The sequence below is a fragment of the Hylaeus volcanicus genome, chromosome 2 (genome assembly GCF_026283585.1).
Source record: "Hylaeus volcanicus isolate JK05 chromosome 2, UHH_iyHylVolc1.0_haploid, whole genome shotgun sequence".
Taxonomy (NCBI): domain Eukaryota; kingdom Metazoa; phylum Arthropoda; class Insecta; order Hymenoptera; family Colletidae; genus Hylaeus; species Hylaeus volcanicus.
In genome coordinates, this window is record NC_071977.1 from 5,842,335 (window position 1) to 5,865,901 (window position 23,567).

The 23,567-nt window shown below is 48.7% G+C and overlaps 1 protein-coding gene across 1 annotated transcript in view; it reads right to left on the reverse strand.

The window, feature by feature from the left end:
* Nucleotides 1-2,303: 2,303 nt before the first annotated feature.
* Nucleotides 2,304-23,567, reverse strand: part of LOC128884852 (uncharacterized) — a gene marked incomplete at its 5' end in the record, with an annotated part of 30,039 nt that continues 8,775 nt past the window's right edge. The window contains one exon of the mRNA XM_054138509.1: nt 2,304-4,586. Coding sequence (XP_053994484.1) covers nt 2,731-4,586 — 1,856 coding nt within the window. The remainder of the gene's footprint in view (nt 4,587-23,567) is intronic.

Below are 23,567 nucleotides of genomic sequence, written 5' to 3' on the forward strand. Positions count from 1 at the left end.
CGTTGCGCACGAACGCGCACCCGTCTTTGCACCTTATTCGATTTACGAGCTCCACCGTGCGTCTTCCACCAACCGTGCAAGCATAGGCGTGCAGATTTCACGCGTGACCCCTCGCCCCCCCCCCCCGAATATCTCATCCCCTACGCCCTCGCGAGATGCTCCTTTTTCACGCGTAGATTTAACCCCCGTACCATTCCTATTCGAAGATGGGCAGAATTTCAATTCGAAATAGGATTTAGGTTTCTGAAAGTTTCTGAAAGTTTTCGAATGTACTTCGTTTTCCAAAGATAAATGATTAAACAGAGGCCTTGGAAAGGTGTAAATTACTTGGTTTGTCGACGACAAGACGAGAGGTAATTTCAAAGTAAACCGCCTAGCTCTGTACCGCTTAAAAACTCAAGTACATAATATGTAAATAGTTTACATACACGTATATGTATATAAATATAAATAATTTATATAAATATTCTATAAAGTATATAGATATCGATATGTATGGATGATTCACAATGTTCCAAATTCTATATTTAATCACTTATCGGTCATATGAAATCTTTTATTCGGACGAAAAATTTTGCCCATCTTCGTGTACCTTCTTTCATCGCGCGTACGTTGTTGTCTCGATATCTGGCGTGTGTCGTACCCGCCACGCTCGATACGTGCCAGTGTTAACGAGGATAAAAGCACGTAGTGTACCCCGGTGTACATCGAGAACCTGGAGGAAAACGCTCGGAAACGCGGACAATGCTTCTTTTCAGAGCATCCTCTTTCTATCTCTCCCCCTCTCCGTTTCGCTTCCTGACTTCTTTTTCATTCTCTCTCCCCCCCGCCCCTCCGTGTATCGCCGTTCTCGAGCGCACGCGCACGTGCGTTTTCAATCATGATACCGTATAAACACGGTCCCTCTCCCCCCCTTGAAAAACTTCCCTCACCGCCCGTTGATCAAACATTCTCGCCCCCTGCACGTGAATATTCTATTTTACTCGGCGACGCAGCCACGAATAAATTAACCGTAGAAAAGTTTGCTCTTTATACAAATGTAATATACAATATACATATCTATATCTATGCGCGTACAGGCTGTCCGCGTTATCATTCGCCGACGTTGCTTCGATCGGAACTGAAACGACCCCTCGAAATCGATCCCCTAACGAACGAAATTCAAATTGTAATCGTGTCAACTATAATTTCAATACCGTTCGTTTCGTTAATTCGTTGCCACGAGTAAACGACGGTGGTGCTAGCTGAGCGCAAAGGGTTGGTGTCTATAAAAGAAAAAAATGATTAGTGAAATTTACTCCCCTTTGGACGAAACCCAAGACGGCAATAATAACACGAATATTCCGTACCCGCACATACACGCATTTATACAGACAGCACGAATGCATGCCTACGTACATATATATATATACGTGCTCGCGTTTAATATACTTTAGCGTTTCTTCTATTTACCCTCTTTCTCTCTCGTACGTTCGTCCACTCGTTCACGGTGTGTGCGCGTACTATTTATATATTTTATCGTGTACAGACCTATCTATACGTAAGTGGTATGTCTCTGCGTAATACGCACGCTCGCGTACCTTTTATCATCGTCTTTCTCGCCCTTTCTCCTCCTCGCTCGTGCCGATCCCCTCCGCCCTCGTCCTTTTTCTTCCATTCTCTCTCCATCGGGGCTCTCCTCGTCGCGTCGTTCGGATCCCCCACTCGCTCCGCATTCTCTCCCACTCTCCCATTCGCTCGCTCTCTCTCTCTCTCTCTCTCTCTCTTTCTCGCGCGCGCGCGTGCACATGGAAGAGAAATAATAAATAATTAAAACACTCGCGACGTCAGACGTACAAACTCGTCGGAACTTCCCAACGCACATAACTCATCGTTTCTCGACTTAAATGCAACTTGCTTGTACTTGATGCGATTCACTTTGCTCCCAAATGTGTCCCCGCACTCGTCCCGAATCGATCGACCATCGTCGATTATCGTCCGTTCCTCCCACGGCCCCCGACGCCAAACTACCCGTACACGACGAGGTTCGCAAACAGAATTCTCCAATGGAAAGAATGGTAGATCGGAGCCTATGGTCGTAGACAACTTCCTGTTACGCGTTGACTGTCGCGTAACCAACCGACAAGGTAAAATGTCAAGGATGCAGTTCGCTGCGTACGGTAAATGGTTCGGGTAGTTTATTGGTCCTCGTATTCGCGCGGAATTCTTTCGTGAATAAGGCACTTTACAGACGGAGAAAATAAAACAATCGTTTCGGGTGACAGTCAACGTGCAAACCTCGATCGTGTACCGATACTACCTCGATCGTGTACCGATACTACCTCGCTTAAAGATAGAACCTCGGGGTTGATGAAACGACCCATCGACTCGAGCGGTAGCTGCTGAGGTGACACACCCCTCTCGTATATTCATTTCGTTGAGTTGTCGGTAACCGACGAGAAAATAAATAAAATCATTCATTGAATATCCAATTTCTTTGGGAAAGATTCGAATAAATTATAATTACGAGATCGCGATAAAAATTGTTAATTCGCAACAGGGTTAACGTACCGATACGCGGCACCGCTTTAAAGTTACTCTTCGTTGTTCTACATCTCTCGTACCCCTCGAGCTAGCCGTTCGAGTCCGAGGAGGAGTTTCAGTCCCCGGGAGAAACTTGTCCAGCGATCTCCCCTGTTAAAGATAAACGTCGATTTTCGATCTGTAGGCGAGGGCGCGAACGGCGAAACTTTAGAGTTCGGGCGTGACCGGATCGAGCAACCTTTTCTCCGGGTCCCTCGAGTCCCCGATGTCGTTAGCGATGGGATGATGCCTGCCGGAGGCTTGGCTCCCGAGGGTGCTCGGGTTGCACCTGCATCCCTGGGCGGCGTGCCGCGCGTAGCACGTCTCGCAGAGGGCCACGCAGCCCTTGAACGGCCAGTAGCACAGCAGGCAGGGCATGACCAGGGTGAGGGCCGCCAGGCAGGCCCACCTGGAGGCAGTCTTGTTCCCCGTGCAGGAGCACGGCTCGTCCGCGCAGCTCCCTGCCGCCTCTCCGTCGATCCCGCCGGTACCTGTGCCGTCTGCACAGTGATAGAACAGTCCCTTCACGCAACAGAGGCAGGACGCGTAATCGAGGATAGTGTCCGCGGAACAGAAGCACTTGTTGTCGCACAGCCATTTGCTGGGCAACGGCGGGGGTTCGCGACAGGACTCGCAACGGCATCTGCCGCAAAAATTGCACATTATCGACAAACCGGCCGGATCGTAGGTTCTGGAGGCGAGGCTGTTGGCTGGCTCCTTGGTGAAAGAGACCGGCTGCTTGGTAACGGCGTTGGTCCCCACGGCGTTCGCTGTCGTGGATGCCGCGGCGTGAGTCCCCGTCGCGTTCAAACCGCTACGAAACGCCTGGTGAGCCCTGGCGGCGTGCAACCGATGATGGGTGGCCGCCACAGCAGCGTCGGAGAGACCCTTCCGACGCTGCTGCCTCCTGTCGATCTTCGGGCAGTCGGTGGCCGCGGCTCGTTTCTCATCGTCCAGACGACGCTCCTGGTTCAAGCAGCAGTGCTTGAACGGAGCCTCCACGTACTCGTTGATGGTTCTCTCGCCGTCGGGCCGCGGAACGGTCAGGCTCACCTCGCCGATGGGACTTCTGGGAGGCGTGTCCGAGGTGGAGAGCGTCCTGGGCGACGTCTCGATCGTCTCGACGTTCCGCGGTCGACTTCTGAACGTGCTAGACAGGGGACTCAGAGGCGCGGTGGTCACCGGAATTCTAGGATTCGACTGGGTCGAGACACTGCTGGTCGCCAGCGTGGTTGCGGCGACTACCGACGGAGAAGAGGCTACGTGCACGGCTGGCAACCGTGGCGGTGGAAACGGACGATTGTGGTCGTGGACGCGACTCGACTGGACACCCTGGTGAACGGATTGGTTGTCGCCGTCGTCGGAGTTGTTGCTGCCTGCGTCCGTGGTCCCGTCTAGACCGTTTCCAGAGATTATACCGCTGGTCTGCGAGGAGGGTGGCCGCGAGAGCGGCGGGATCGCATTGTTCAGCGACATCCGACCGGATCTCAGTCCAAGATGCTCGGCTTGGTAACGCGCCGCTGCGTCCACGCGACGCTTCCGGTGCTCCTCCTTCTCCTTCGCCTCCAGCTCTTCCTCCTCCTGCCAATGATCCGCGAAACGGACACCGGCGACCTCTGATCCCTCTGCTCCTCGCGCTCCACCTGGTCCAGGGACGCGATTCGACGAGGTGACGAACCCGATTGATCCTGGTCCCGTTCTTCTTGCTGATGCTGCTTCTGGCGAGGATGGCGAGGGGGTACCGCGAACCGACAAAGCCGACGACGACGATGCCCGCTCGCTAGCCCATTGTTCGACGGCTCTCGGTGTACCTGGACACGGTGTATGCTGCTGCTGCTGCCGTTGATGCTGATGACGATTAGTTGACTGACTTGGCGTTGCGAGTGTCGCCTCGTTGATACGCACTGCCCAGCCCGCGCGAGGTGGTGGCACTCTCGGCAAGGGCGTTCCATTAGCGAGGATGATGCTCGGTAATGCTCCGCGTCCGCTTCCTCTCGCCCTCGCGACACGCGCTTCATCCCCACCTGAAACGGTACGCAAACTGTTAACGATGGTTCGATCGGGAATCAAGATCGCGATCAGGAATTATTTATAGAAACCTCGACCTTTGCTTTAGGTATATCTAGAAAGGCTATTCCGTCTTTCTTTTTTATTTATATTGCTACTATAGCATCACACGATGAATTCTGCTTGAGAAACGTGCAAATTCTCTGGTAGGATAAATGGAAACTTTATCTCAGCAAGATTCGTCCACGGAAGAATCTACCATAACGTTAAATAGGACCTGTTTGACATCCGTCTCAGTGCCAGTTCAGGACTTCTCCTTCGTTCAATCCTCTCTAAATCTGATATCGGAAAGTGCACGGTCCAGTATCCGGAGTGTCGGGGATGCGAGGAGGATGGTCGAGAGAAGTGAGAAATTAGAGGAGACGAACAAGTAGCGGCGATAAATCGCAGCGAAAGGGAAGGGATCGGCGATCTGAATGGACAACGGTCGAAAGCGATATATTTTCGGGGATCGCACCTCGCGAGCAGCGAAGGATGCCGTGTACGCGGTCTCCGCTGCCTACGTAGCGACTTCGAGGTAGGTTTGGTCTCCGAACGTGGGCGAACGCTCGGCGAGTGGGCGCGTGCACCAGGTTTCTTGATTCAGTGGTCACCAGCCCACTCGAAGCGCCCACAGTTCTGGAAGAACCGAGCGTTTTGTTAGACCGGAGACCAATCGTGTCCTCCACGCATCTGCGTCGCCTCAGGGCTGTACTCGTGAATCGAACTCGGGATGGATCGAGCTAGAGTGGGACTTTGGAAAAGGCAACCTTTGGTTAGCAACCATTTCGATACTACGAACGATCGTACTCGTTTGCAAGCATCATTCGAGTATCGAGAGGGCTGAGCTGAAATGAAGCGGAGTCTTTATTCCTGTCTCACTTGGTTGGAAAGCTGGATGTTGGAGGTAATAGACTACTTTGGAATTCTAAAGAGATCTAGGAAGAGTAGGCCTTCGAAGGCCTTCTCCACTTTTTCATATACATCAAGATTAAACACACGGCTATAAAGAACGTTACAATAAGTAAATGAAAATGTTCAGGGCATAAAAGAAGCATAGCCCTTTCCTAAATATAGTCGCCTAATTTTCGTCGGCATCAAGAATACCGCAGTGAAAGTCACCAAGTGTCTCGAGAGCCAGTGTTGGCTCCGCAGCCGCGAATGGGAGCATTAAAACGCGTATTCGTCGAGGATAGCAGGAATAATTGGCCAGCGACGAATGTACGGACCCACGATGACATTAAATCCGCCTCGTAATCCGTTCAACACCGTCTCGACCCACTCTCTCGAGGTGCTTACAGAACTGGAAGAAACGACGTTTGTTCGCACAAGACCGATCTCGCGCGTCCTACACGCATCCGCTGTGTAGGTACCAGGATCGTGCGACGATGCCGGCGCCCCGATGCTTGCGAAACACCGAATACATTAAATTTCCTCTGCTCCCCTCTTTCGCAAGCGAAATTACTTCGACGAAATTACGTACATCGATTATTCGAAATTTAGGGTACCAGAGCTTAGGTAAAAGGGGCTAGAGAGTACTAAGCTTAGTTATGAGGGGTTAGAGGGTACTGAGCTTAGCTATTTGGGAGCTAAACGGTACTGAGCTTAGCTATGAAGGAAGGGAAGCTAGAGTGTGCTAAGCGTAGCCATGGGGGGCCTAGAGTGTACTGAGCCTAGCTACGAGTGTCTAGATAGCCATGAGCTTATCTACGGTAGTCTAGAGGCTACTATGCTCAGCTTCAAGTTCGTATATCCGAGCCAAGGCATGATTTTGTTAATACAAACAAAGTTCTACCGTATGTACGTATTGGTACATGGGGAGAATCGAGAGGATGCAGAGGGAGCGGTGGTTAGTGCGCGCTCGCGGCTCACGCGGTAGAAACACGTGTGAACCCACGCAGATACGCTCAGAAGCGCACCGACGTGCCACACACGTTCGTCAACTGCACGGGCGTGTTCGCGAAGAAACAGGCGGCCCATTCAGAGAGTGCACTCGGAGAGGAATGCGCGCGGGCTATCGCCGACCGACTGCCATAGGTCAGAGCTTTTAGTCGCTTTATACGGCCGAGAGAGCAGATAAGAGGAACGTTTTGTGAGCTTGTGCAGCCGGTGTACCGACCACCGATTATCTCTCTCTCTCTCGCTCCCTCGTCATCTATCTCCTCCCCAGACGAGATATTTCTCCGCTTTTCGTCGCTACGCCGTTCAGCTCCGCCGATAGAGATCCGCCCGCTAATGGGCCACTCGAAACTTTCTCTATATGTCCCATTGTCGTATACGGCCACGTTTGGGGGAATTTTTTGGCGAGAAACCTTTCATCTTTTAGGAACACAGATTTTTACATTTGTGAACATTTCTGTCGAGCTTCGAGATGGGAGTGCAATGGGTTGGAAAAGGAAAGGAGAGGAAGTTGTACGGAGGAATGGAGGGTTGACAAACAATAAGGAACTAAGGCCGAACGCACACGGGCGCAACAGATTTGAAATTAGTGTTGGAAGCCGTTTGCGCTCTTCGTTTTACCTACTCCGCTATCTTTGTTTTACCTACATCCACGGTTGCATGCAATTAGTTTCAGAGTGGTTCGAAACTGATCGGTTGCGCCCGTGTGCGATCGGCCTAAGTGAAGACCTGGAAGACCTAATGGTACCTTCTAGAGTTAGTGCAAGAGAATTTGGTTCCCGAGGATTGATCCCCTCCAAGATTTACTTGAAATCATTTTAATCGTAGAAAGACCCTCTGACTAAGGTGAAAGGAAGTTCCCTGGTTAGTTGGAAGAATTCGTTTTGTCACGCTGTGAGAGAGAGAGAGATATTCGAACAACGCGTAGGTCAGCCGCTGAATAATCGCGCCTTCGCGGTAAAAATCAGATAAGTCACGAATATTCGATTCGTGAATCACGCGATGATTATATGGAACGAAGGAGGCGCGTTTCGGAGAAAATTACCAATCGCATAATCGTGACACCATGATTGTTTCGAGCGACCATGACGGCGATACGCCGAGTATTTAGCGTGCAGTCACGTTTCTCGTTTGTTTAGCACTCCTTGTTGCATACTGCGCGTGGAACGACAATGATACACGCTCAGTCTTTTGTTGTATACAGGTATCTCGATGATAAAATGTGTTTCGGATGGAGAAATTAATTAATTACGGGTAAAATGGCTTGGAACAAAGTGCTATTCCTATATAGAACGGGTTCGATGCACGACAATGTTGATTATTCTAATAGAATTTAAAGGGCACCGTCATTCCCGTACAGGATGCTCCGAATAAGGTCCATTTAACTGTCATCTCCGTGGAAAAAAGGCAATTTTTAAACGACGTTCCGGTACAGATACGTTTTAATTCGCGACGGAAACGTTCGCGATAAGCCCGGACGTGCTTCCTTGCTGCTGGCACGTTTCCGTTCAATAAAGTTATCTGGCATTGCGGTTTAAATGATATCGCGCTTCGAAAACACGAGATCCTGGCCACGTTTCGGTGGAACAACGAATTTCATAACACAGCGACGGGCGCAATTTGATTAGATAATTAAAAGCAAACATTCGGAGTTTCCTTTGATTCGAATAAAATCATGCAATAATTCACTTCAACAGATATTTCGATCTAATTGCCGTTTTGGATAATTGTATTTCGTCGAAAAGCAGATTTCAATAGATAGTTAATATTCTTTTTCACGTTATCGATTTCTGTTTTACGATACAGCTCGTTAAACGTATCCGATTACAAGCGTCCACGACATAATGCAAGCGTATTTACTTTCTCGTAAAAGGGTTTTCACTGAATGAAAAAGGTTGAGAAGTAGATAAATAAGAACTAGCCCCGTCATACACGCGCTGACAATGTTATCCTTTACTCCAATCTTTCATCGAATGAATGCTCAAACTCTCTAAACACTTCTTTAACACCCCACCTATCAACGAATGACCCAACAATAATATAGCGAACAAGACATATTCGGGAAGAATTAGAAATAAAAGGGTGATCCAAGCACGACTGTCCACACATTCGTCCCACGCCCACCCTCAGAGCCGAGCGGAAATACTTAAGAGAAAGCGATGTGAGACTTACTGAAAATTCATGGGACTAGCGAAAATCCAGAAAAGAACGTGGGCTCGCCCACGCCGGGGCCGAGGGGATCCTTGGGGAGGCGTGTCCGGTATTCTCACAGGGCGCACGCGTACCAACGCGACAGCTCCGGAACGGCGATTCCGTTCGAACGGCTGAACGGATCTAGGAACGTCCTCGAATTCCACCGGAAGCCAGCTGCTCGTCGCCCTCTCATCTGCCCTGCCGTCCCGTTCTCATTTCCCCTCGGCTAATGTTTCCGGGGGACTGGCTTCTCGACGCGAAAGTCGTGACGTCACGCGCACCAACAAATGCCGACAGATTCGACGACAGAGGCGTTCATCTCGCCAAGTGCTTCGATTCGACGAGTAACGGGATAACCGGATCTTAGAACGTTACGAGCGCTATCGAACCGCGTTCCGACTCGATAACGCGAACAAGCCGAAGGAAACGTTCGAGAAACGACACGAGGCGACGATGAATGAGACCGTGAGCGAATTGTCAAAAACAGAGGTGACCGCGACGACTGCTGGCGAACGACTGACAACGGGCTCGCCGTGAGCGAGTCGAACTGGTGAGTCGAGGCGACGGAGTGGGGCTGGCGCGGCAGCGATTCGCCGAGGCGCGAACGAGCCGCGGAGTGGGGAGGACCGAGAGTCGACGTTGGTGGGCGAGGGGTTGGCGCGGTGAAGAGGGGCACAAGGCAAGAGGCAGTAGGACGAAACGGCAGGGGAGGGAGGGAAAGCAGGAAGAGAGAAGGTGGGAAGGAAGCCATGAATGGCGACAGTCGGGCGAGGGAACGGGAAGAGAAAAAGTAGAGACAGAAAGAGCGAACGAGGAGGCGAGAGAGTGTGACGAGGGCCGGTCGAGTTCCGTGCACGGTATGCCATCTGGCGATATCGTAGCCAACGACTCGTTCGCAACACGAAGCTTTTTATGAATGGGCGGAAGCTATCATTGAAGCTTTAGATTGAATGAAAACATTACCTATGTCGTCACACCGTGTATACCACCGACAGCGTCGCCGCGGCGACAGTGTCGCTCGTCGACGATACGCTCGGAGGTGGCGATGCTTGCGTCGGTGATTTTTTTACCCGTGTTTTTTTTCTTCTTTTTTTTTTTCTTGTCTTATTCCCCACCACGGGCGTAACGCGATTCACGCGACACACGCGTACGCACGGTGTGTGGGAAATTTTCGTCGTCGGCACCGGGAGGATACTCGAGGCGCGTTATCGATCGAATTTAAAGCGTTTCGTTCGCGTTTGCTCGGGTTAAGGGCCCCTGGTCGCTGGATAAATGATCGTGTCTTGTTACCGTGGATGTTACACGGAGAGAGGGATTGAAACGAAAGTGTTCGATCGCTCGTGCAACGAAAACTTTGGTGTATAGAGGCAAGATACTTAAGTTGCACCGATAATTTCATGATATCGTTATCGCGGCGCAAGGGGTGAAGTGGAGGGCGGAGGGAGAGGGGGAGGGGGGGAGGGGAGGGGAGCAGGGAATTATCAACGATATCGACGCAGACGCAAATTACAAATAGCGTTTCGTGTAGGATAAACAAAACAGTCGTTCGAATCTCGGCAACACGCCAAACGCGTCTCGGTGTTGGGCAAGATGTAACGCGACTACGATTAATCGGTAATCATGAATAATGAATGATCTTGATTAATGAATGATAATCGATAATCACGAATGTGATCGAAGATCGATGAATAATGAATGCCAGTGTTCGTGTTCAATTAACCAAGAGTATAATCGGTAATCGTGAACGAATGATCATAAATTGTAATTCGTGAACAGACTTACGAATAAAAGACGTGATAATGAAAGATGATTATGATTACCGATCAGTCTGGCCTTTGCGTGCGATTGATACGAAATCGCGATACAATCACTGCTCGTCTGTGTGTTGCATCCATGTTTGGGTCAACGAAACAATCGACTCGGGAGACCTCCCGTCAGTTGCTCTGCGAGAACCTCCCTCCTTCCTCTTATTGCGTTGGTCGTTGACTTGGATGCTCAGAGTTCGGCAGTATTCAATGAAAGTAGCGACGGAGTCGAGCGTATCGCGTGAATATCCTTGTTTGGACGAGTTCTATGGTGTCTACTTTTAATTTATTTGCTTGTTCGCCGTACGATCAGTTCTACAAGTACTCGTACCCTCTACTAATTGAAACTATCATAGGTAAAACGAATGAATTCTAGGTTGCACGTGATTGGTTTCGCAAATAACAAACTATACGTTTTCAACCAAGTATAATAAACCTGTTACAAATCCATTCAAATAACCTAGCACAAAAGTAAACAGTATCGAGTCTCCATCATAATTCCTGTTCGTTGGGATGATCATTCTCGAGGATGGTCGAGGCGTTTAGGGTAAAGCAAGGCTAGGCACGGATGCCTGGAAGCTGCGGACACGCGATAAATAGAAGAATGAAGAAGTACCGTTACGTTTTAATGACGATGCCATTCTCGAGCCAGAGGAATCTCCAAGGCTTGTTAAGTGACCGGGTTGCATCTTTCGTCGAGTTTATTCAGTCGCCTGATCGCGTGCTTGTCCACCCGCGATCTCTCGCCTACGCGTTTCACGGTATCCGTTCCATTATTTGGAACATCACCGTCATTAATATTAATCGATCGTCCGCGACAGATGTTCCGTTAGCGTAGTTTCGAAGGTCGTCCTCGCGTTTGCCCTACTCAAATAGAATTTTTTAATGGCTTCGCGTGCCACCGTTTATTCAAATTTACGTCCCGCCAGACGAGCTTCCGCTTAGAAATCACGATTGGACGGCGGATAGTTTCCTCGGGATAAGAATATACCTTGGAGACATGCAAATTATCAAGATCATCTTTGTACAAGTGCTCTGTTAAAATACGACCTAGTCAAGGTACTGTTCCGAGCCAGGGATCGCGTATCTCGCGAAGAGGATTTCAAAACGGGGAAGATCGCCGAACGAGAGAAGAAGGTGTAGCGGATTAAAACGGTAGCTAACAGTACTCCTCGCGAGGCAACGTATCTTGAACCAGTTCATAGCTCATTTCGCTGTTCCGCCTTTTAATTTCTAGCACGGAAGGAAAATCTGTGAAAGTCGAACGGTGCGCCGAGCGCAGGACTCGAGCAAGTGCGATTAGAATGTCGTGGCGATCAAAATTTCTATGGAAAATTTCTGTCAAAGCGAACGTAGTCGTTATCGTTGAACATAATCCACGGTAATTAACATTCGAGTGTACCTTTCAAACGAACACGTGCGCACACAATTTTGTGTCTCGCATCTCCAGCGCTTCCTTCGATCGTGCATCGTTTTTTCGTGTACCTTCCGATGTAACATTTCGATGGATCATTTCTAGATGTACTGTTCATCGTGCATGCAAAGAAACGGTGCATCCAATTCCGTAATCGCGTTCCAACTCGAAAAACGTACACTTCCTACGCGGCACAGTTAGAGCTCGAGGCGAGAGAGGCTGAGAAACGCCTGTCGACGTCGCGTGCTCGCGAGCGCGCTTGCTTGCGAGAGAGTTCTCGTCGTGTATCATGGCTGAATGAGCCTCTAGAGCGCGTACTATACTATCAATAAGTTGGCCTAGCATATTCACGCTATAGCGTTGATTCAGCACCAGTTCCGTGAGCGTGCGTTAGTGTACACCGTAGTACGACGACGAAGAATCCTTTCGTTCCATTTCGTTTGGTCTTGTGTACCTGCCTGGCCGCCTACCTCCACAAGTAGTCGTTCGATCACGGCTGGGCGCAAGCCAGTCTCGTCGGGGCAAGTCACACAACCGAACGAACGAACGAGAGGAACGAGAGAGGGCGAGGATAGTGAACGAAACGAGTTGAACCGATAGGACGTCTCGTTCTGTCGCGTTACGCGCTTGTTGTATTTATCCCGCTCATTAATTCTATCCTCGTCGTGCACCGTTCATTCATTCGATCGTCCGTCTCGCTCCGTCTCGCGCTCCGCCGAGTCGAGTGTCGTTGGAGACGTCTCTCTCTCTTTCTCTGCTGCGTACGCACGTTCATTCATCTCCTCTCTGTCTGCTCGTGTGCTTTTCGGACCTCCTTGTCGCGCGCGCCTCACCTCTTTTCCTTCGTCGTCCTTCTCCGACCTTCTACGCTACCAGTCGCACACTCTCCCTCGTTCTGGTTCGTTCACTCAGTCGCGCAACTGGCCACGTTGTTCCCACTCGCTCCCATCCCCACTCCACCCGCGCGACCCCCACCATACCGATACACATCCGCAGCGGCAGATACCAGGAGCGTAACGAGTCGGTGGATTTTGTCGATAGAATTTTTTGTTTAATTTAGAACACGATTAGAACAGTACAACAAAATAAAATCTACCATTGTATTCTTTATCAAAGTATTTTCAACTCCAACTTAATCCTACCATCGATACATATCACTTTCGAAGCAATGGTATTAACCTAGCGATCTGTTTACAGCTGCTCTATAATCTCTCAGACCAGAGATCCATTCCAATTTACCTTCCAATTTCCATTCCATATATAATGTTTATCGATGATCCTATCCCACAATGGGATTTTACCGCTTCCAGAAGTTCCAGAAGCGAACGCAATTTAAGTTACGGAGAGTCGACGGATTAGGTGGGTGTTATCGAGCGGGTCTGGCGATCGTGTGTCAACGTAAATTCTATTTGGTTGCGCAACACCGTGCTTCCGGGTCGCGGTCCTCGCGCGAAAACTAAATAACGCCGATAAAGAACGGTATCGCGTTTAAAGCGTAATATTTCTTCGGGTAGCGATACCGGCCCGCGCTAAACTGCACACTGTTGTATCGCAAGCTTATCGTTTGTCGGCGAGCCTGACAATTACCTCTGAAACACGCGGCGCAATCATTTCGCGCGAGCACGTGCACGTATTGTACATTCAACGCCCCTCGCGATACTAATTTTTCCGGCGCGATTTCTTAGAAACTAAGGGGGATACTTGATGGCTCGCAAAATCGATCGATCATTTCCTTCGCACTTGGACAATTTCTCGAGCAGTTAAAAGATTCCTATTTTTGCGAAAACGAAGGTAGACCCGACGCAGAAATTTTCGCGCGTTTCGAACGGGGTTTCGTGGATTGGACGATACGACACTGTAACGATGAAAGACACGCGCGCAGGAACGTTAAGCGAAACTGGCGAGCAGAGAGCGAACAGCCAAGCAAACTTCGACGAGGGCTTGGCTCGCCTCCGAGCAAACATTTGTCCGTTAAGAAATTTCTATATAAAATAAATTCCGATCCAGGCTCGCGATACTGGGCAAACGTACCCAAACGCGTAATCGGGATAGAGGCAGCTATTGAAAGAGCGGCTAGTCGAGTCCGCGAGGGTGGGAAGCGTTTTGTCTGGCCGTGACAATTTTTAGAAAACGAATTAATTTAATTGATTTAATTGATTCGTTTAATTCGCAGAATTAATTTCTACATCTAATACGATTGGAAATCCGAATAAGATTCTTTTTCCACTATTATTGTGACCCACTATTATTATGGTTATCTGTGGAAAAGTCGCGTATTATCGCCATACATGCACGGTGCTTCGCAGCGTTGCAATCCAGTATTGCATGAATTCTTGCACAGATTATCACGTTTTACTCGCGGCATGAGAATCGTGTCTTCGAAGAGGTTATTTATAGAACAATTGCGGTTATCGCAATACTATGGTGTTTCCTTTTACGTATCGACGCCCTTTCAGCTCGTTAAGTACGCTCTATTAAATCGAGGCTTTTCTTGTCTGAAACACGTGGTCTTTTCAGATTTATTTGCCCAATGCACTCTACGCGCACGCACTTGTTCGTTCAACTAGTAAAAGGAATAATAAAGAGTAAGACAAAAACAAATTCTTCCGCGTCTTTCTACCTTCCCAATCCCTCCAATCGTTACCTAAAAACCTATCGTAATTTCAGTTCGAGTAAAACAATTCGTCCCGAGAAAGATTAAGCCTGCAGAAGCTTGGCTTCTTATCACGAGACAATAACACGCAAGAAAATAAAACAAAGTCAGTTCACAGCGAGGAGATAACAACAAACCCCGAGAGTAAAAAGCTCGAGCGAATCGTCCAACGGTTCTTCCGTTTTCATTGCCAACGAACGAGCTTCTTCCCCCGTGTCTCGTCGCAGCCCCTTTTTCCCACGGGAAAAAGGAAAAACGAGCCCGGTTGAACGTTGCTCGACGAAAGACAGTCGCAGAGAGGGGGAATCCTTTTGTTGGTGAACGATAATGAAGCCGATGCGCTCGACTAATAGCGAGAACGAATGGCGCGCGAGTACGCGCGACGAGTCACCGAGCGGAGTCAAAGCGGCCAGTTTATTTCGAGCGTTTCCGATTTCGAGGAGGCAGGCGACTCGCGTGCCTGTGCCCGACACCCAATTACACAACGTAGGCTCGCGGTGAAAAGCTAGCAGAAGCTGTCGACCTAACACGGAGAAAGGCTTGTTTTCTTAAACACCTGCTGGTCTTCGGAATTCATTTTTCAATTCCTTACCGAGTTTGCGTGTGTTAGATTCCATTAGTCTTTACTTGCTACAACCGTTCCAAGGTACCCGTCCGTTTGTCTGTTTCCACGCTGGTACGCGATGTGAATCGCTCGTTTGACGCCTGGTCCGTCGCGAAAGCGGTAAAAGTTGACGACGAGGCGAGAGTTGACAGTGATCCAAAATATTTTTCTGTCAGCGGGCCGTGTCACGGAGATCCGTCGCCGCGAGGACCGGTAAAATTAGAGAAGACGCTCCGTGAAGTTATTTTAATGAGAATTCTGCTCCTCGCTGTGTCAAGATCGCGCGATTCTAAACCCGAGGCCTAGCTATAGTCGTCTTGTACGATGCGTCGCAAGGCTCGCCGCTATCTTTCCAACTAAGAATTCTATTTCACGACAAAGTCAAGGCGAGACCCGCTACCGGCGATAGTAAATCTTCCTTTACCGCTTCCGTTTGCCACTTTTTCCTTTCGATATCCCTTTACCATCCGCTGCTGGGAGAACTTGTTATCGAGCAGGTTCTGAGCAGTCAAACTTCAAAGTTTTCTGGTCATACTCGCCGAAAACTGTTACGATAACAATTCGATTACAGGCTTAGCTTTGCGTCTCTCTATTCCAGCAGGAATTTAAAAAATAACGTCGACTCGATATCCAAGTAATGCTTAACAGCTCCTCATCTGCTTTATATTTTACGGGGTTAATTGCCGCGTGTTCCGAGGGCCTGGCGCGTAACTCAAATATTTTTGGTGGCTTGGTCAGTCTCAAAAAACCTGTTTCCTCCTCGATGCCGCCTCTAACGCGACCAACAGCAGAGGAGCAAGCGCGGGACATCGTAGAAGAGAAGCTAACGCGGCCATCTGCCGCGTATGAAATGGAACAAATATTCGTTTCGTCGTGTTTGTAGCAAAACGAAATTTCCCGATTTGTTCGCGAGCCGAGCAAGTTTACAGGAAATGGGGGGGGCTGGTTCGACAAATGGCCCGTGCATAACGAGTGTTTTCTGGCCTGATGTTCCACGGGTTTACTAACAACGAGTCGATCGGAGCACCGACAGGCGCCTTCTGCTCGCCCGTGATCGTAATTCGCGATGAGAGTCGCAACGCGTTTCCAGGTACCATCCTACCGCGAACAACGCTCTGCCCGTTCCACGACTACCCTGTGGTACTCTTTTAGAATCGGAGAACCGGAAACATTTCGCGATAATAATCAAAATAAAAGTGTAGTTGAGATTGTCAAGATTCCTAGCGGTATGGTTACGGGACATCTTGGGAAACAATCTGTGGAGGTTATAATTGGTTAAAGGACGAGGAACTCGAGAAAGCAGAACTAACGTTTTCTTGGTCTCCGAGATACTCGTACGCAAAGCCTTGAATTAATCACCTCTCCCTCTAAAAAAAAAATTCATTTTTTACATATCTCGATTAGCTGAGTTGACAGAGGATCGCTTCACCGAGGGAAATTTGAGAATTCAAAAGGGACTCGAGTTCGCGAGTAGCAGGGAGAATAAGGAAACGAAGAAGCGTCCTGCGCGTCGTTTTCCAAGATGTCGCGTCTTTTTGTCGCATCCGACAGGGAACGCGCGCCCCACGCAGCGAAGACGTTGCGACAGATGTGGTGTGCTTGGGCTCCGTTCGACTTCCCTACGGCACGGGTGGAAGCCTCGTCGGAAGCTGTTTTGACTGCTTCTCGCATGTAAAGTAGCTTTCGAAGCGGGCACCGCGCGGTTACGCAGAAAATTAATCGTTATATAGTGCCTTAATACGGTCGTAAATCTCGCCCAACGAATCGGTCCATAAATCCACCGTCGCTATAAATTCCTATTCGCGACGACAGCCTCGCTGGATTATTAAATTTTAATTTCCGCGCCACGCTCGTTTCCATCCTGGACGCGTCCAAATAAACGCACGCGATTCATCCGTCGATCCGCTCGATTAGCGAAAAGGTTATTGGCTACTTTAAATCTCGCCACGTTCGAGAATTAAGTCGGCGAGACGTGTTTACGATTATTTGGGAAACGATGCCGTGAGATACAACCTGCCGTATCACAAAAATTCCCCTTGGGCGATTTATCGACGTTAAATCTTACTAGTAACGCGTAAACGAAGGTGTAGTTATATTTTTACAAAATCCAGCTATTATTTTTACTCTTGAATATATATATATATAAAATACTCGAGCGCGTTATAGAAACTGAAAACGTGGTTTTCGTTCGCGAAATTCGTTTACTGATCGCAGCGTGCGACGGTCAGAATCGTTTCGCGCGATAACAATTAAACGATAACGGGTTCCGAACAAGAGCAAACGAGCTACCAGCAGAAGAGAGGTGAGAGAGGGAGAAAAAGAAAGGAATGAGCTCGGCGCACCGGATATCCTTCAGACTGCGCCCACGCAACTGCATCAACGTACACGCGTGCACGCACACACTCGAAGACCGTCTCTCTCTCTCTCTCTGGGCAAGAGATGGGCAACATTTTATTCGAACGGTAGATAACGAATAAAACCAACGTGCAGCACTTTATCCGACCGTTTCTCAACGTCCAATTAAGAACAAACAAATTGTATACAACACATTGTATAAGAATTCGTCTGTTCTTAAGGGACAGACAATTGAAATCCGCGTATCGATTCGATCTACGATCGAAATTCAAATTTCCAATTATCGAGTTCTTGTACGTTTACTATGTTTTTGTGAAGCATTATTCGTCTCCCATTCGGATTCGGAGGCATATTTTCGAGCATCGTTTATTTATTTCCCGTCGCGATTATCTGCGATCTTTGCCCGCGGAAGCTTCGTAAGTTTCGAAATTGATTACGAAAGGAACTAGCCTGAAAATACGACGGGATCGTAGCAGGAGGGTCCGAGGGAATTTTCGAGGCGATGGAGGGCTCGCCAACGAGAGACAGATGCGTATCCGGCTTTCCGTGAAACTTACACACTCGATGTACTTTGCGTTAAGCTTGGCAGACTTTCCATTTTTTCCTCGCGATTCGACGAAAACGGATCGATTTGGCCGACACTCAGTTACGCTTTTTCGCCGGAACGCTATAGGTGCGCTCGGATTCAACAACGAACTACACAACAACAACAACAACGCATTTCCTATGATGGAAAAAGAGTGCAATCGAGCACGGGTTCCACGTTATATTTTTGTTAAAATTAGCGCTAGCCGGCGTGTACCACCGGTGGCTCACACTCGCGCGTCTATTAGTCGGCGTGTATCATCGCGCCGCCCCAATGGCGAGAAACGCAAATAGCAACGCCGGCGCGAACGTGTTAAACTACGAAAGGGAGAAAAGGAACGACGATCAGAGGCACGGATATCGATCCCTGCGACCGAGCCAATCGACTTTTACGAACGTCGACCGCCGCGACGGATTCGGGTTCGGGTTTTTGCGAGGTCCCTTCCGAGGGACATTACCCACCGCCGTTTACGATGTGACACCATGGAGAAGTTACAGAAAGAAATTTCGAGGAACCCGGAGGGGAGGGAAGAACGAGTCATTTTCTCACAAAAGGGAGGGAGGACAGGGAAGACAATGGAGATCCTACGATCCCTTCATCCCGTCCCCCTCGGTTTCTGCCACCTTGCGTTACCTGTTCCAGTCCGGAGCGTACCTGCAACACCAGCTCGAAGCTGTTACCTTTGCCAGGGATCGGTTTCAAATTTAAAGCGCAATAAAATCATTCGGCGGAGGTATCGCGTTTTAGAAGAAAGACCCTTTATGATTTACGACGGCGATTAACCTACGGGTACCCCCAGGATCGCCGTAGGAAGATAATCAATCATCTATTTGCTTACGCGCCATCCCCCATCGGCCATTGAATTATTTTTCTACAGGGATCCGCAAAAAGTGGTTGACTTTTATTTCGATGAAATTCTAATCGAAGCTATACTCGAGTAGAAAGCAAGTTTAAATAACGGTTGAAGAGAATTATACGAATACGTACAACTTCGGTCTTGACGTTATTCTTGCTTTTTATTGCATTATACGTACCGTACAATTTATACCCTGCGTTAACACCTCATCCTCTGGACGCCTCCTTAATTTCTACCTATTTTCCTGCACCGAAGGAATATCCAACTTGAACGTCATCGAACGACTCAACCAGGACCTCCTTGACCTGAAATCCTCCAACGACCATCCGCGGCGAAGAATTTGTCACCGATAACATCGAACTATAATTCAAGCATTTGCCGAAATGCTCTCGCTACATATAGAGTCCACTCTTTCTTCCATTTAAAATATCCCTGTTCTCTACTATCGTCTACCAGGTGTCCCAAAGAAAACTCGTGCATATTTTCACGAATTTTCACGAGTCCCCTAAAATTGTGTCGCACGATACGGTCTGGGTTAGCTCTAAAAATCTGCGGAGAGAGACTGGACGAAAAGGGGATCTGTCGGGTGGTTGTCTCGTCAGGGAATTGACGGGGAGCAGGGCAAAAAGGCTAAGGAGTTGCTGTCGAAGCGACGATGCTTTTCCTCCTTCCTCCCCGACGTAGACGCAGAATTACACGCGTGTCCGCGAGGCGGGAGGCAGAACGAGAGAGCAAACGCGAAGAGCATCTCCCTGGCACACGAGAAATGGAATGTGGACACCATATGGCCGGGATCTTCGTTCAACCACCCACTCGTCGTCGTCGTCGTCGTCGTCGTCTTCGTCGTGGTAGTCTTGGTGCCTCGGGACTGCTCGCCACGTTTTACGCGCGTCTACACCTCTCGACTCCGAGAAAAGTTCGTTAGCGATTTCAGCCCGTAATTGCGCGACTCGCGGAATGGAAATTTATAGCCGGTATTACCACATTCGCGTTACGTGAAATCATTCTGCTCGCCAGGAAATTCTGATTGTGCGCGCTGGACGCTCGATCAACGTTTTATTCCGTCCACCGCGGGACCATTCTGCTCGTCTCGATTATTATCGAGTTCTTTTCAAGTTTCGCGAAGCCTAAACGAAAGACTAAGGCCAAACGCACACGGGCGCAGCAACCGATTTGAAATTAGTGTTGCAAACCGTTTGCGCTCTTTGTTTTACCTACTCCACTATCTTTGTTTTACCTAGATCCATAGTCGCGTGCAACTAGTTTCAGAGTGGTTTGAAACCGATCTGTTGCGGTCGTGTGCGATCGCCCTAAGTTCCTCGGACTCTATGCGAATCGAGTTCTCAAAAATGGCCCTTTTGTCAAACCACGCGCCATGCAGTTTCTACCACTCGTATACGCGCAACTAAAAAAATATTTTCCTAGCGTTCGAGATGCCCCCGCGAATATCGTGCCAAAGGAGAAGTCTGTAGTTGCGTCGATTTCCTCGGGATTAATTCCTAAACGAAGACGTTCGTCTAGGAGTCGGACTGATCTCCTCGGAGAAATTTCTCCAAGTTGGATAAATAGCCTGCGCATGTAGGCCGGGCAATATGTTTACGTACGTAAAACAGAGGTTTCCGGCGGTCCGTAGCTTGGCGTATACACAATGCTCGCGTCGAAAATAGGTTTTTCAAACGTGCACGAGAGCCTCCGCGACACATGTGCGCCTGGCTCGAGTGTGGCGTCGGGTTGTGCGTGGGCTTGTATTTATACATACGCACCAGCGAACACGTAAACTCACGTACGTGACCGCGCATTTGATATCCGGATTTCTCCTGGCCCGCGTTGGATAATCAACCGAGTCGTTTTCTGCGCGAAATATTCTACTGGTTGCCACGTATTCTTCGGTTGGCCACCACCCCTTCGTGCTACCGAAGCCTGGATTTAAATTTGCTTTTCTTCGGGTAGATTGAAATTGATGGAATACAATTTTTCCGTAATAGTGTAATTTTCATTGAGATATTAGCCTATTTACTCGGTTATAGTTAAGAGTTTCGATGTCGAACGAATTCATTTTCAAATATTTTTTGGGGTTTTAGGCCGCAACTGATCAGTTTCAAAGCACTCTGAAACTAGTTGCAGGCAACCGTGGATCTAGGTAAAACAAAGAGCGCAAACGGTTTGCATAAAGTATCTCTGTTACTTTGGTACTTAAATTAAAAGTGTCCTCGTTTCGAGTCAGAAATGTCTTCCAGCTCGTTTAACAGGTCTAATTATCCGAGACTTTCGATTGAAATGTAACGATGGCGAGGAGGTGAGTTTTTGTCGGGACACCCCGTATAGCAACGTCGATCTCGCTGGCATCGCATTCTGAATGAAACCACGTTCGGACGACCGTACGTACGTACGGACCGACGGACGGTCGAGAGGGTCAACGTTCCCTTCCCTTCAAGGACGGGCTGAGAAAAGTCAAAGAACAGTCGAGCGTAGGAGCGGGACGAACCACAGACGGAAAGGGAAGATTCGAGTTATTTCGGGACGACGAATTTTCACGGGACTAATAATAGCACGCAAAGTGGAATAGATAGCTCTATGTATTTTGTAATTTTCAGTTTCGACCGCACAACTTGCACGATTCCGAAGAGGCACACCAGCATCGCGATGAATTGGGGTTTGTGCGCAGAGAAGGATGATCCGAAAGAAATGTTTCCGTGTTTACTAGAAGGCAAATTACAGCAACTAAATGTTGTCCATTATATTCTGTAATTAATCGAATTGAAACTAACCATTGAAAGTAAAAACGGGGACGTTGCTCTCGACCATTATCAATCACTATCGAACAGCAAACAAATCTACGCTTATTATTTCAAAGTTTAGTCATTTTTGTGAACTTTATTTCTAGTTATCAGCGCTATCGCTGCATGCAATCGCAAATATGAAAAGCTAGTTTCCGGTATCGCGACGATAACCTGATCTCCGACTTCCGCCCATCGACATCGCTATTCGAATTTATCGCGCACTCTTAACTTTTACAACAAACATTTGGCCACGGAATGGCTCGTGCAAAGATAACGAAAAAACTCGCGTCCCTAGCCTGCGAGCTGATCGATTAATAATCGATTTCGATTATTTACGTTGGTAGCTGGCTAGCACCACTTACACGGGACCGTACTCTGGAACAATGGTCTGTTGTTGCAGCGTCCAAACGGACCCCATTGAGAATTCGCGAAAAAGTCAAGGTTGAGCTGCTTGGGCCATTTGCCAGTTTGCAGATTCTGTTAATGGGGCCGTTATGGCCAAGCTTTGTACTGTGCATTTGCAAATGGAAAAACAAGTGCGACTATTCTTGGAAGCCGCGTTCGCGGGGATACTTTCCAGCTATTCGGGGCCAATGATCTACAAATGCTACGGAATACGACAGATTCTTTAGGTTTAAGAGAAAATACACGTTTCAACGGCGGGGTAACGACGCGGCTACTTTGACCCATTCGAAATATTGCGAGCGAGGTTACTAAGCTTCGACCGATCTAAAGTTTAAAGCGAAACTTTATGTTAGAAATTTATTTTCTTACCGATTATAACGTAGCATGCCGAGGAAGAATGGTCGAAACTGAACGACTCGAACTGACTGCTGTATTCTTTCGGACTGATGGTCGTCGCTTTCTGTCCCTGCTAGGACCCCGCCCCTCTTTCTACTTTAAGGAAAAATAGACCCTTTTCCTCAAAGCCTTAAAGCGGCAATATTACGAAAACTAAGACCCAATGGCGTCATGCAAATCTACGGGCCCGTAGAAGTAATATCCCCTTGCAAGTCCACGCTTTTGCTCAATCCTGCTTCGAGCCTCCGCAAACCTATCATTAAACGTGAAAAGTGCCCTGAGCCCCTCTTCGAAAGCCCATTACTTCCACGACAAATCGTGTAAAACGAATCTCGGCGAAGTCGTTGAGCTCGTTAGGGGATCGCGAGCGAAGAAACGCGCCGTGAAACGTTTCTTTATCGCGACTGATTACGCAACTGATCGTTCACGGTTCGTTTATGCGAGTATAATTCGCGGCCAGCAGTAAAATCCGTGTATCGCCGGCGTCCGCGGTCCCGTGACAGTGACGATAAATTAATTCGTCGAGGGGCCGATTCGTTGAACCCTGAACCGAATCGAATCCTCTCCAGCTCGCGCCAATTAACGCGACGGGGCAGGCGGGCCTGTCTCGTATCTTCGTCCCTGCCGACGATTTCCGGTCAATCTCCGCGGAGCCGATCGCGACACACGATATCTTCGTGGCAATAAACTGCACACGAATGCAAGCTAAGCTTCTATATAATTTTCGATGCACGCTACGGGGGAAAACGAGGAGACACGCTAAACTCGACGGCTGCGCGAACGTTGACACCGGAGCGAGCCGACAGGAAACGAAACAGGCGTACGCTTCTTCCAGGGGAATCGTTTCTGGTCGTTTCAAGACGGTTTTTCGTTTCATAGGGCATTGGAATTCTAGTTCATGTATAAGCTGTAACTCTTTATACCTTGGAAACCGTTATGTGGGAATCCTGCGAAAAAATGACTCTAGACTCAAAATAGCTCAATAATGTTACATTACTAGGCCCTTGGATCTC